Source organism: Amblyomma mixtum, chromosome 3 (genome assembly GCF_055824585.1).
Source record: "Amblyomma mixtum isolate Tamu chromosome 3, ASM5582458v1, whole genome shotgun sequence".
NCBI classification, from domain to species: Eukaryota; Metazoa; Arthropoda; class Arachnida; order Ixodida; family Ixodidae; genus Amblyomma; species Amblyomma mixtum.
The window spans coordinates 93,587,772-93,602,393 of record NC_143014.1 but is presented as its reverse complement, the minus strand read 5'-3'; the positions used below and the strand labels follow the sequence as shown (position 1 = coordinate 93,602,393).

The 14,622-nt window shown below is 43.8% G+C and overlaps 1 protein-coding gene and 1 non-coding gene across 2 annotated transcripts in view; both read right to left on the bottom strand.

The window, feature by feature from the left end:
* LOC149350973 (heterochromatin-stabilizing protein CFDP1-like) overlaps window positions 1-14,622 on the bottom strand; it is a 28,123-nt gene that overhangs the window by 9,585 nt on the left and 3,916 nt on the right. The window contains exons 4-7 of the mRNA XM_089580149.1: window positions 12,509-12,615; window positions 9,762-9,860; window positions 7,323-7,395; window positions 5,020-5,105 (exon numbers count right to left, since the gene is read on the bottom strand). Of these exons, the coding sequence (XP_089436275.1) occupies window positions 5,020-5,105; window positions 7,323-7,395; window positions 9,762-9,860; window positions 12,509-12,615 (365 nt within the window). The remainder of the gene's footprint in view (window positions 1-5,019; window positions 5,106-7,322; window positions 7,396-9,761; window positions 9,861-12,508; window positions 12,616-14,622) is intronic.
* TRNAN-GUU (transfer RNA asparagine (anticodon GUU)) lies at window positions 3,678-3,751 on the bottom strand. Its single transcript has one exon. It is a non-coding gene; the product is annotated as a tRNA-Asn (tRNA).

Genomic DNA, 14,622 nt, shown 5'->3' with positions numbered 1-14,622 from the left:
AATTAAAGTGCGGATCGATATATAGTGAGCACACTGTGATGGTTTTATGGGCAACCAGAGTGGCTGCGACAGCTTCAAGTCTTGTTTTTAGTTTAAGCTCTCGAGCCGGGACGCCGCTTTTCACTATAATGGCTACGCCTCCCGATAGTTGGCTCGCCTGTTCCCGATCGCGGCGGAAAACAGTGTAATTCTTTAGAAAGTTATTTTTTTGGGGACCTAAATTTGTTTCTTGTAGACATAAGGCGACAGGAGCATGTGCTCCTAGTATGTCTTTTATGTCACTGTAATTGTGTAAAAGTCCTCTACAATTCCATTGTATTATGAAAGCCATCTTATTTTTGTGTTTGTATCGGGTGAAAAACTAGATCAAGTTTTTGATGGCCCCGTGACTCGGGGCCTGTCTTTTTTTGATCGATCCAGAGAGCTCTGCCGACCGTCCGACGTGGACGGCGCGGGGCTGCCCGGGGTCGTGTCCATCGCCTCTGCGGAGGCGCTGGATGACCGTGCAGAAGGCACGTTCACGTTAGAGTTTGACCTCGACCTGTGGGAAGAGGTCTTGAGGCCCGCCGACCCGGGGGTCTGCGCAGCCTGACTTGGAGTTGGCAGAGTAGCGTGAGCTACTCCACCAGACGGCGCGGATGGCCCCGCCCCAGGCTCGCTGCGTGTGACCTGGACGGGTGCCGAAGCCTGGTGTGGTGCGCCGCGCCCACGCACCACATCGGCGAAGTTTTGTTTTGTTGTGAAGGAGAATGAGTTGGTGAGTGCAAAACGCCTTCTCGCTTCTTTAAATGAAATGTTTTCCTTTGTCTTTATGGTGATTATCTCCTTTTCTTTTTTCCAGGACGGACACGCCCTGGAGTATGCTGCATGGTCACCTTCACAGTTTGCGCAGTGCGGGGCTGCGTCACATTGATCAGAATGATCCTTCGAGGCGCATTTCGCGCACGTTTTCCGGCCGCGGCAACTTTGTGAGCCGTGACCGAACCGTTGGCAGTTGAAACATCGGCGAGGGTTGGGAATGTATGGTCTTACGTTAACTTTCAGATAACCTACTTCGACTGTGTCGGGCAGTGTGCTGGTGTTGAACGTCAGGATCATGTGTTTTGTGTCTATTTCCTTATTATCCTTCCGGATCTTGATTCTGTGAACATCTATCACGTCTTGGTCACTCAGACCTTCGAGCATCTCTTTTTCAGTGATGTGGACAAAGTCATTTTCGGATATAACGCCTCGGACGGTGTTCAGAGATCGGTGTGACGTCACGGAGACAGGAATATCCCCAACAGATACAATGTTTACGAGTTTTGAGTGTTGGACGTTGTCACGCAGTTCGAGCAGTAAGTCACCGCTAGCCATTTTAGATACCTTGTAGCCAATGCCCAAGGCTTCTGTCAAACACTTTGACACTAGGAAGGGGGACAGGATTCTAGCTTGTTTATCTTGTACTTCACTATGGATCACATGGTACTTAGGAAAACTGACTTTTCTTTTTTGAAAAAACTCTTCTGCTTCGTTCCGCCCTCTCTTGAGAGAGCGATCTAGTTTGGAAAAAGGGGGAGCCATAAAAATTCTAGTTTTTCGGTCATGGTGCCAGCCACCCACCATGGAGCCTAACAAGGGGACGGGACAGGAACTTGCGAGCAAGTCCTGCCCACGCCAGCTGTACACCTTAACTATAACCTAATATGACTCAACTCAGGGTAGTTGGTCACACACGGTTAACCCTCGCCGCCAGGAAAAAGAGCAAAAAACAAAGAAAAGAGGAGGAGACAGGAGAGTTGTAAGAAAGGGATAGGAAAGTGAAAGATAGAGGGGAGGATAGGAAAAGGCGACTGCCGATTTCCCCCAGTTGGGTCAGGCCGGAGGTGCCGTCTACAGGAAGCTGGGGCCAAAGTGGTGTGTTGCCTCCGCCGAGGGGCCTTAAGGGTCCAAACGCTCGGCATCGGCTCAACCACCAGGATCCCCTTTTCCCCGGACACGGCGATGCCACGCACGGCTAAGCGCGGATGCTCGGGTCCGTGGTGACGCATTGTTCACCATCATCCCCCTGCGGGGATGTCCCTGCGGATGCTCGGGTTAACCCCGTGGTGTCGCCACTCACCAACGTCTGCATGCTGCAGACGCCTCCCTGCGGGGAGATTCCCTGCTTTGCACCTGCACAAAGTTCCCTTCCTGCCTGACATGCTTTGAACCAGAATAGTTCTTTTTTTTATTCTCGCCGTGTGCTCTGTTTAAAAAAACATTAACTTAGTGTTGCAGGGAACATCTGTGAGGTTATAACAAAAAAGGTTATACAGTAAACGAGCAGCTTAATTTACCTTGTGCAATGAACAATGTGCACCAGGAAATGAGTCATTGGTGCCAATGATTTTGGCACTAGAAAGAGAAGTGCTTTGTCAATCAGAAAGTGTGAGTGGAGAGAGTCGATGTGCCTGGCAGTTCATTGTTGAACAGAACACTGTGCGCGCTGTGCTACAAGTGGTATGATGGCAATTCTAGGGTGCAATAGTCATACGATTCAGTCTGTATTTGATTTCTATACTCAAATCCTAACACTCCTAACAGTCCTTGCTGCTTTGCCAGCAATTGCCCCTATAATTAGCCCTGTTCAAGCCCTGTGGAACTTAGCCAAGGCAACAGCAGGACAAACTGCAGGAAGCAGTGTGTATACAGGGTGTCCCAGCTAACTTGGACTAAGATTTTAAAAAAAACTAAGCGTTCTTCATAACTGAAAGCGCACGGATGTTGTTAGGGTTTACCTAAAGTTACAGTACCATTTTTTTCACTCCTGCTATTTGAATAATTGTCGAGATAAATAAATTAAGTTTTTAAATATAGCTTGAACCGTTCAGGCGCCAATAGGAAAGTTGTGGAGCTCCACAAATATTGTCCAAACCAGGCACTTCCAACGAGACAGACTTAGGGTGGCCGTTTTTATTTGGGAAAAACGAAAGCCCGCGGGGTTTAAAAAATACCACGTGACAGCGCGCCCCGTGAGCCTTATTACAGCGCTCTCATCCGTGCTTTCTAAAAAACATCACTCGCTCCGCACCTTTCGTGCTGCCCAAGATAGGGCTTCGCGTTGCGCTTGGTTCCAAGATAAGCGCCAGTGGGTTCAGGCGGCAATTGAAAGAAAGCGCGGCTCCTGTTTTTCAGCGTAATTCACACGACGTTATCAGGCTTATTATATGAGTCTTTGCTTGTTTTGATCTTGCTCCTAAATTCGAACTCATGAGATTGTTATCGTTCCTCTGCATGCATTCTGCAAACATGAGTGCGCAATTATCGCCGCAGAAACGGGAGCCGCGCTTTCTTTCAACTGCCGCCCGTACGCAATGGCGCTTATCTTGGAACCAAGCATAACGCGAAGCTCTGCCTTGGGCAGCACGAAAGGCGCAAAGCGAGTGATATTTTTTACAAAGCACAGATGAGAGCGCTGTAACCGCGGCGCATTCGGGCGCATTCGGGTGCGCTGTCACGTGGCATTTTTTAAACTCCGCGGGCTTTCGTTTCTCTCGAATAAAAACGGCCACGCTAAGCCTATCTTGGTAAAATGTTTAGGGGAATCCCCCAAGGTGGAGTAAATTTGTAATAAGGGAGTAATTACTCAATGCCATCCACCCAAGTGCAGCCATACGGCTACAAAGGAAACTTTGTAGCTAAAGAAAAAAAAATTCGTCCTGGTCCGGGGTTCGAACCCGGGACCACCGCTTCAACGGAGCAGTCGCTCTACCAGCTGAGCTAACCGGGACGGCAAGCTTACGGTAGGGCGAGAGCGAATTGATCCATAACTCGAAGTGGGAACAGTGTTGGTCAAATGTTTAGGGGAGTCCCCCAAGGTGGAGTAAATTTGTAATAAGGGAGTAATTACTCAATGCCATCCACCCAAGCGCAGCCATACGGCTACAAAGGAAAGTTATACAGCTTTCTCAGCGAGTAATTACTCCCTTATTGCTATGTCTGTCTTGTTGGAAGCGCCTGGTTTGGACAATATTTGTGGAGCTCCACAACTTTCCTATTGATGCCTGAACGTTTCAAGGTATATTTAAAAAGTTAATTTATTTATCTCGACTAATTATTCAAATACGACAAGCGAGAAAAATGGTAGCGTAACTTTAGATAAACCCTAACAACATCCACGCGATTTCAGTTCTGAATAACGCTTAGGTTTTTTATAAATCGTGGTCCAAGTTAGCTGGGACACCCTGTATACACCAGGTGTTCCAGGGAAGCTGATCACCAATTTTTAAAAATAGGGTTTTTGAGGTACAGAGAAGCTTTTTACAGCATAGCAATACCAGTGTTGGCAGACGTGAAAAAAACAGGAGAATTATGTTAACCAGTAAAGTGATTAACTAAGTTCTAATACCAGTTAACTGTTTAATTATTACTGATAGGAACCTGACTGCAATTAGAGACCATCATACCCATGTCTGTTTATAGATTTTTGAAAACACAATTACCCTTGGTACTGTGACTCAAGAAAATTTGGTTATTTCGACCGGATACGTGCACTGAAGGGGTTGCTTTGCCTGCATGGTTTTCGAAAGTGCATGTGTTTTGGCAAGATATGTAATGGCGTTTTCGAAATTCTAAAACCTGATATGGTTATTACTAACAGCTGGCTACAAATCTCTAATTGCAATCAGGTATCTATCAGTAATAGTTAAAAAGTTAACTATTATAATTTAGTCACTTTACTAGTTAACATGATTCGCCTGTTTTCTGACGTCTGCTAATACTGGTATTATACTATGCCAACAGCTTTACAACAGTATATGACCAGTAATTGCCACAGAAAGCATTCATATGAGACAGTCAATCTGTTATTATGCAAATGAAGTGCTATTAAAATCTTCTAAAATATAGCCAGGAAGCACTAGTGTGCTTACAGAAGTTATCACTACAACTGAGTTCAAGTCTGTAAAACTGTACTTAAAACTAGCACCAAGAACAAAATCAAGCAAATGGACCAAGATTGACCTACCACAGTGTGGGAAAATGCACACTGTTACCTACCCGTCTTTGCCTCGATTGTGACTCTGGAGGTCCTCTGCAATCCCCTCACTCTGCTTGTAGCTGTCCCAGTCCAGTTTTGACTTTTCCTGCATGATGAAGAGTGGAGCTCTTAGCTAAACCTTGTGGTAGCTTGTACTCAAAACAAACGCAGGCTTCAGTTAACCACAAACATCACTTCTAAAAGAAAGAGGGTTTGTTGTACCACCATTACTGGCCGACATAAGAAAGTGGAGCCACCACACTGTCTCAAAACATTAATAAGCAATTTTGACCTGTCAAATTTTCAACTACTGAAAAGCACAGCAAATGTGGACAAAAAAGAATTAGCACATATGTGTGTGATCTGTGCCTTTCATGGATAGAAATCAGAGCTGATGCCCCACCGATGGGCTCACACAGCCACTGGTCTCCAAGCAACTTTCACAAGGGTTTCCACTGCTTTGCTACCGCTCTTCTCCAATCAAAACTGTACTTTACCAGTGCTACTTGTCAAAGAAGCAGCAAAGTACGCATTGGGCATGTCACTTCTCATATTACACGCAAGAGCAAAAACAAACTGTGCAAGCAGTAACCAGGAGGAAACTACATTTTCATATAACAGCAGTTTTTTACTTCATAATGGGAGTAACTGTGCATAAATCCAATACCTTTTATGTGGTAGCACAAGGCATCAAGTAATCATGAGTTTTAACCACTCTCACGTAAAAAAGAAGTTGCCGGCTAATGAAACTCATTAGCTTTATTTCAGGAAATGGTGTCACAGAGTGCATGTTAAAAATGGTTTCACGAGAACAGACCTTGAACAGGCATATAGGAATTTGAAGCAAGAAAACAAAATGTAAACGTAGTGGGGTTTAATGTCCCAAAGCGAAACATGGGCTATGAGGGACACCATAACGGAGGACTCGAAACATGGGCTATGAGGGACACCATAACAGAGGACTCCGGAATAATTTAGACCACCTGGGGTTCTTCAACGTGCACTGACATTGTACAGAACATGGGCATTTTTGTATTTCACCCCTACTGAAATAGGCTTCCTGCAGCAGGGATCGAACCCGTGACCCTGGGATCAGCAGCTGAACACCAAAGCCACTCAGCCACCGTGGCAGGTCGAGTGGAAGCAAACAATTCAATTGAAAGCACACAAATACAACTTTTTCTTTTTTTTTCCATACATTAACAGAATCTGTTTGAATCTTCAAAAACGCTCAGAGACAGGCAAGCACATCCAGCCAGCTTCAAGCAAAAATTGCTTGAAAATTGGTGCACAGGAATTCACATTTTTAGCTCAGACCCATTTATAATGTAAATTAAGTGGTCACATAAGTAGCTTACACTAGTACAAGGCATCACAACAACCAAGGTTTATATTGCATTTTGCATGCAATCTTTTCTTTTTTTATTGTAGCAAAGGCAACCACCGCATGAGAGACTACTCTTATTGCCCAGTAGTTTAAGAAAACTCGAAAATGATTAAGAGGAAAGTGACATAGGATTAGAGGAGACCAGAATAGGATCCCCTTTAGCTAAGGAAACCCATAAAAATAATAGGTTGCTATAAGAGTTGAACTCAAAGAACATTTTAGGTTTTTGGCTTGGATTAGACCCAAACGATGAAGTAAACTGACAGTTCGTGTATCCTAAGCTGACAGTGTAAGGCTATATAGTGCATCTAATGTAGCGCTGACCACTTGCTTCACCACCCATACATTGCTGCTGGAGCACTACCCCTCACATTAGCAGAAAATGAGTGGCGCACAAAGATTTTGCTTTCAGCTTGTCGCCATACCAAAGTCGCAGAAACAAGATGAATTTTTCAAAAATCGTACTGAACTTTTGCAGCTCCTATGCTTATGATGGTCAAACACCAGAAAGTGTGGAGTATTCACAAACAGGTTCCCAAAGCAAACAAGTCAATTGAATTTTGGCATTAATAAGCCACCTGTGTTTATTTGCCCCTTTTCTTTTCACTCTTTTTTTTTTGTTTACAAAAAAACTCCGAAAAAGAAGAGAACAGTGAGATTTATTACTGAGCACTTCGCACTCTGGCCGCATTGGCGGTAAATGCAATCTAGGTGCAGCCAGCCTCTAGGCTACAGCTCGTCTGCTCCATTTCACTGAAAGGTTACTCTATAAGAAACAAATAGGAGACCATAGGCTGCCCTATCCTAGAACTCCTTATCGTTGAGTAGAGCTAAGTAATAAAATGTGTTCTGCATAGTACACTGATCAGTGTTCTTACTAAGACGAGAGAGTTACTAAAAGTGACTCTTGTATAAGAGCTAAAGGATAATACCTACCAGTGTACTGATTTTTTGCTTTTTGTTGAACAGCTGGTTCAGCACATTTCCGACGCCACCCGGCTTCCTTTTCCTGAACATAAAAAAAGGAAACAGTACATACATTGCCTTTTCATTTTCCTCTTCTATTTGGGACTCAAAAACATTGTGTGTATAGAAAGAAGAAGCACAAGACTGTGGACAACCTGAAGGGATATCATTAACAACTTTCAACAAATCACTTTTTGTTTCGAGAGATATTCAGTCGATAAGCACGTTAGGTCAGAGTTGCAAAAAAAAAAAAAAAAACTGTATGGAGGTTACACAACTAGTAATGCGAAAAATCGGCACTTGCTGGCGTGCGATAGTGATAACACACAGAAAGATGCAGACTGCGTGGGATGCTCATGCATGGTTCCCCCAATAATTTTCAGCAGCACAGAAATGCAATGACTATGAATGCAAACATGCCTTTCCCAGCAACCTTCCATCTGTCTGCTTCAGAAAAGTTATTAAGAGGTGCAAGGCAGAGGCTATGCACATGGGGTGGTGCCCCAGATACCTATGAATGCAAAGTACCTAACGACCAACACCATCCATAAGGGCATGACGCATTAACGCTAGCTAGTATTGTGTCATACCCTTGAGACGGAGCTTGAGTCCCCCCTCAAGTATTTTTTTGGTGCAAGGTTCTGATTAATCAACCTCTCAGACTTAACACAGCATACCACAGCGGCTACCACGCTTGCACAAGTGCCCACCAACCGAAAGTGACATCATGCTGACCACCAGGCTTACAACAGTCAAAGCTCAAACCACTCTGCAAAAGAAGCTGGTCAACAAAAATCGTGGAACACTTTTACCGCTATGCACCATGATTATCAATTTCACTTGTGTACTCCAATTTAGAAGCAATTGTCTCAGCTACTTTAAAAGCATGTTTACTGATTCAACAAACTGACAATAATAGCAGTACCACTCTCAACCGGCTGAGATAAGTTGACTGGTGACAAATTTCCTCCGCTCGCTGAGCAGCATAGCAAGTAAAAAAAAAAAAGGCCTCGGAAACTAAATGGCTGGTAGAAAAACACCACGCTAACTTGAATAATGACAATGGAGGTCATGCCTATGGAATCAGTTAGTCAACAAATGTCGCCAAAGTGAAAACTTTGGTAATAAAGTTTCTTCTTACTTTAAATTCATTTGGTTTTGTGGGGTTTAACGTCCCAAAGCGACTAAGGCTATGAGAGACGCCGTAGTGAAGGGCTCCGGAAATTTCGACCACCTGGGGTTCTTTAACATGCACTGACATCGCACAGCACACGGGCCTCTAGAATTTCTCCTCCAAAGAAATTCTAGCCGCCGCGGCCGGGATCGAACCCGCGTCTTTTGGGCCAGCAGCCGAGCACCATAGCCACTGAGCCACCGCGGCGGCTTACTTTAAATTCATTTACCTCAAAACAACTTTTTTTTGTTACAGCGGTACCATAATCTTCAACACAACACGAGGCAGAAAGCCAATACTTTGTCTGTGGTTTATATGATCGTGTGATAATACAGTGAACCAAAATAAGGCATGTGCAATGATCAGTTTTATTTTATAGACAGAAATAACACCAAACCTGGCCGTAATTCTAGTCTTCGACAAAAAAAAAAAAAATTTAAAAAGTAGGGTTTTAATTGTGTTACATAGCTTTGGCTCAGTCAAATGAGCATAAAAGCAATGATAAAAATTATATAAACAGGTAGGCGTTATTTCAGTTGGTGAGAAAAGTGTACCGAAACATGTCCTAAAACAGATCAGAAGAATAGGGCATATCCGCTGGTGGTACAAATTGAAAGGCAAACTGCGCAAAGATGAAGACTGCTGCGGTCTTCGTCTTTGCGCTCTTTGCCTGTCCCCTTAAGTCAGTTGAGCAGGTAAAACTGAGTTCAATCATGTTCACAACCACACCTTTAAGTTTATCACCAAGTACTATGCATCAGAGCAAATACCTGCCATATGAGGTATGCAAACAAGAGGACACCATGGCAAATACACATGCTGCTCAGTACGTCATCACCTAATAATAATCTCGATTGTTCTCCTGAGTAACATAGAAGTGTTATGATAGCTGCAGAAACAATACTATTAAATAAAACAAGTATACATACAATTTCCAGCAAGTACAGCTGTATCACGCTCAAATGCACAGACGCACAAGCCAGTGTTAGTTTTTGTAGCAATAGCAAGCACACAATTTTAAATGCCATACAGCAGAGTTAAAGAGGCAAGCTGACAATAGATCAACATACTAATTTCAACGCAACTTTGACGTCAATAACAAACCATGCTTTGCTCTTTTCATTCTGCAAAGCTCCTCTCAATGACAAGGTTACAAGTACACAATTGGTAATACCCATTATCTTGGGAAAAATAAAAGCTTGAAGTTTGAAGCTTTCACTCTGTCAACCACATACCCAGATAGCACAGGTGGCTTGGACTGTCCAGCAACATCTTCCTGAGCCTTTGCAAACAAATGTGCCTCCTTTGAGTCAGCTGCTACTTCCTTTTCAACCCTGAAATATGAAGGCCAGCTTATATACCCATAAATGCAAAGCTCTTGCATGCAGTTACTAGTCACTGAGCATGAACAAGCTGCACGAGGGGGCATCCCTCAATTTTTGTGTGCTACACATCGAAGTTATCTATATTTTGTATTTGAATACATATAAAACTGCAAAATACCTACATTATTTTCCTTAGTCTCAAACAAATAAATTATGGCATACGTGCACACTTCTGCACAGAGCCACCGATTTTAGGCATGGCACATAGTGTGGCAATACCACACAATTACCGTAAAAACCCACATATGATACGGACCTGCATATAATACGAGGTGCAATTTGGGAATAGCAAAAACGGAAAAAAAAAGTTTTCATCCGTGTATAATGCGAGTAAGGCAGTCAGCTCGAAGACATTACGGAAGTCGCAAAAGCTGAACGTTTGATTATTTGTGTATACCAGTGCGCCGGATACGCGTCTAGTGCGGCAGCCAAATATCTGCAGATAAAGTCTGGGCGCTACGCTTGCGCCTACTCGTCTCCTGCACCACGAGCATGCACAGACCGGTTCCAGCATACGCGCAGGCGCGCACGCTTCGGAAGTATCCATGGTCGGTGTATTAGTGATCGTCATCGTCGTCGGGTGTACTGTCTTCCGAAAAGCCCTTGCCAGAGATATCTTTCCACTGAAACAATTCTTCGGTACTGTCGACCACGTTTGATATCCCGCATTTCTTGAAATTACAACCGGTGAGCTCCTCGGGAATGCTGGCCCAAGCGTCCGCCATCCAACTGCACAGCGTGGCTGGAGAGGCCTGTGACTGGCGGCATTAACTGCAGGCTCTCCCTACCTCATCCAGACCATGTAACAGCTCATGATGCAGTACCGATGCTTATTGCAGCTATGACTATTTTCCTTTTAAAAGCAGCCAAGAGCTGCTTTTGCGATCCCGATACGATGGGAGGTGCGATCGTCCTGGGTGTCGCGAGGTCAGGTCAGTGTAGTGACCTGGCGTTGAAATCGAAATTACTGACCTATGCCACTGCTAAATAGCGCCTTTTTCGCTTGAAGAGTGGTGGTAAAGGCGTTCAATAATAACGAAACCGGAACTGCAGATTTTGGCCGAAAATTGCTTGGATCCACAATAATGCGAGGTGGTAATTTGACGTGCTAGAATCCGGAAAATAAACTTCATATTATATGCGGGTTTTACGGCAGATGGTCAAAACAATCATACCACAGAAGTAAAAAAGCTTCAGGACAAGGTGATGGTGTGATTCACAACCACTTAAAATACACTAGAAACAAAATGCCACAGAGGGGAAGCTGGCTCATATTTTATAGCAGTTTGGAACTTCGGATGCTCTCAATAAAATTACTTGCACAGAAAACAAAGAATGTACACATACCAGCAGCACCCACAGTTTCATGGTTTACATATACACAATGTCAATCTTTTGCTTAGCAGGAAGCAACAATAGCTGTGCTGCAGACCGCTGCCATAATTTCAGATCTTTTAAATATGTAAAACATGTTATGGCTAATCGCCGTGCACCTACTGTATCATAAGCAGCAATTTGGTAGTGGAGTCCTCTAACTTTGTCAAAATTTAGTGTTTCTTCACTACTGCAAGTTCCCCAACTTTAGGTTGCACTTTATACACTGCTCCACCCTGAACCTAAAACCTGCCACTGTCAATCCAGTACTAGCATTCAATACGTGGAAAATGCATTCAAGAATGGTGCATACAACTCCTTTGTGCTATGGCCAGTCTCCTCGCTTTGACTGTAGTGATGTGCAACCAGCAGGGTTTAAGAGCGTACGTTGTTGGGCTAGTCAGTCAATCATGGTCAATACAAGGGGGGGTACTGCGCACAAAAAGACAAGGACAAGAAGATAACACAACAAGCGCTTGTTGTGTTATCTTCTTGTCCTTGTCTTTTTGTGCGCAGTACCCCCCCTTGTATTAACCAGCAGGGAAATCAGGTGACATGTAATACCACTCAGGACGTTCCACGTCCGCCGCTTACGAACGTGGGTGGCGCTGATGAACACTCTCAAGGTTAGGTTATTTGTAAACATAAATACCCCCGAAAGCAGAAGGTTTGACAGCCGTCGCCGTAGCTCAGAGGTAGAGCACCGGACGCGTAATTCGGAGGTCGTGGGTTCGGATCCCACCGGCGGCATGTGGTTGTTTTTTCTTCTGCTTTTCTAATCAATTAGCTTTAAGCGACAGTAATATTCTTACTTGATCAACACCACAAAAAAAAATTGATAAAAAAAAAAATCCCCTGTGCTCCCTGGTTTCTGTGGCTGTTGGCTTCTCTCACACTGAGGCAAAAGTAATGGAAGTGCCTGGCACTTTAGAAAGCTTGACCCCATGAGCAGTGAGCAGGCTTAGATCAAACAAAACTATGATGGCTAATTCTTGTGCCCAATATGGCAACTCTGTCCAGGCAGTTTAAAGTTATCACACATTCTTGTAAAAATAAGCGTTTCGGAATTTTCATGGCCAATGCTGAACTGAGAGGAATGATAATGGTCTATTCTGCAATAAATATACCTCCACTATGTGAAAAATGATCTCACTGTAAGTTCAAAAAACAACTATCAAAATTAAAAAAAGACAATATGCAGGTAGAAGGTGAAATGCACTAACTTGATAGTCTCTCCAGCAAATTCCAATAACTGAGTAACTTTTACTTTTTTCTCAGCTGGAGCTGCTGCTTGGGGGCATGTGACCGAGGGAGATGATGTGCTGGGTGCCTGCAAATAGAAAGAAACTTGATTATTCATATGTTAAAGATTTCCCAGCTTTCAGGAGAAAAAAAAGAAATATATACATAACCTGTCAGACTTCAATAATATTTTTGCACACCTACATTATTCCACTAAACTTTGGGACTGCAAGAAAAAGCAAGCCGATGTATCTGCTACCATTCATTCACAGAAATCAAGCACACACGCACAAACAAAAATTCGAGACTCAATGCCTTGCTTTCCCTGCAAGGGAGGTGGGCAAGGTGATACAATGGAATGTCTTTTTCTTGGCTTTTATACACTACAGAGCTTCTCATTTTCTCTGCCACATTTTTTTTTAACACTGCTTGACTGCTTACAAGTCATGCGACTTGTGGACCAGCACACCACCTCCCACCTCCTTCAACAGGTCATGAGATATACTCAGTTACAAATTGTGTAGCCAGGATTTTTTTTATTTTAGTTGGGGAAAGGAGGGGCCTGAAATGTGTCTATGTCCCGACGGGGTGGGTGAGGATGTAACAGTTTTACTTAAATAAAGGGTTGGCCACGTTTCGAGAATCAGGCTCCCTGGCTATGCTATGCCCCCATTGGTTATGTACAGCTTTTGAAGCACACAAGCAACCTCACACACAGGCCACCACTTGCAATAATTGAGCTACAATGTTGGATGTTAATTACAGAAACAAGACATCCATTTATGCACAGCAGACTTTTTTTAAGACAAACTTGAAGGGACTATGAAAATTTGCTCATGTTATCAGAACCGCCCCAAAAAAGGATATGTGAGCATGCTAGGTGTGCTAAAATATGTCATATGAAAACAATGAATAAAATTACTCATCAATGATAAACAACTGCAAAGAGAGCATTTATTCAACAATGCTGAAAAGAAACAATACAAAAACAAGCTCATATCATCCTTCTTGAAAATGATCTAGTTTTTTGTTTCTTGCCACCCACGGTGACCACTATTTATCTAAATTTTGCTTCTCCCAACGAATTCAAACGCACTGAAGGTGCCCAGCTGGCTAGCTGCACAGTGCAGGCTCTGAAAGCACATGCCCACCTTTCTCTCTCTTATCCCACTCCTGCAGCACGGCGGCTATCAACTATACAGGGTGTCCCAGCTAACTTGGACCAAGATTTATAAAAAAACTAAGCGTTCTTCAGAACTGAAATCCCGTCAATGTTGTTAGGGTTTATCTAAAGTTACACCACCATTTTTTTCGCTCCTCCTATTTGAATAATTAGTCATAAATTAACTTTTTAAATATACCCTTAAACGTTCAGGTGTCAATAGGAAAGTTGTGGAGCTCCACAAATATTGTCCAACCCGGGCACTTCCAACGAGATAGACTTAGCGTAGGTTTTCATTCGGGAAAAACGAAAGCCCGCGGAGTTAAAAAAATACCACGTGACAGCGCGCTCCGTGCGCCCGGATGCGCCGCGATTACAGAGCTCTCATCTGTGCTCTGTAAAAAACAACTCGCTTTGCGCCTTTCGTGCTGCCCAAGACAGACCTTCGCGTTGTGCTTGGTTCCAAGATAAGCGCCAGTGGGTTCGGGCGGCAGTTGAAAGAAAGCACGGCTCCCGTTTCTGCGGTGATAACTGCACTCTCACGTTAGCAGAATGCATGCGAAGGAAAGATGACAATCTTATGAGTTTGAATTTGGGAGCAAGATTTCAACAAGCAAAGACTCATATAACAATCCTAATAAGGTCATGTGAATTACGCTGAAAAACGGGAGCCGCGCTTTCTTTCAATTGCCGCCCGAACCCACTGGCGCTTACCTTGGAATCAAGCACAACGAGAAGTCCTGTCTTGAGCAGCACGAAAGGCACGAAGCGAGTGAAGTTTTTTACAAAGCACAGATGACAGCGCTGTAATCGAGGCGCATCCGTGGTATTTTTTAAACTCCGCGGGCTTTCGTTTTTCCCGAATAAAAACAGCCACCCTAAGTCTGTCTCGTTGGAAGTGCCTGGTTTGGACAATATTTGTGGAGCTCCACA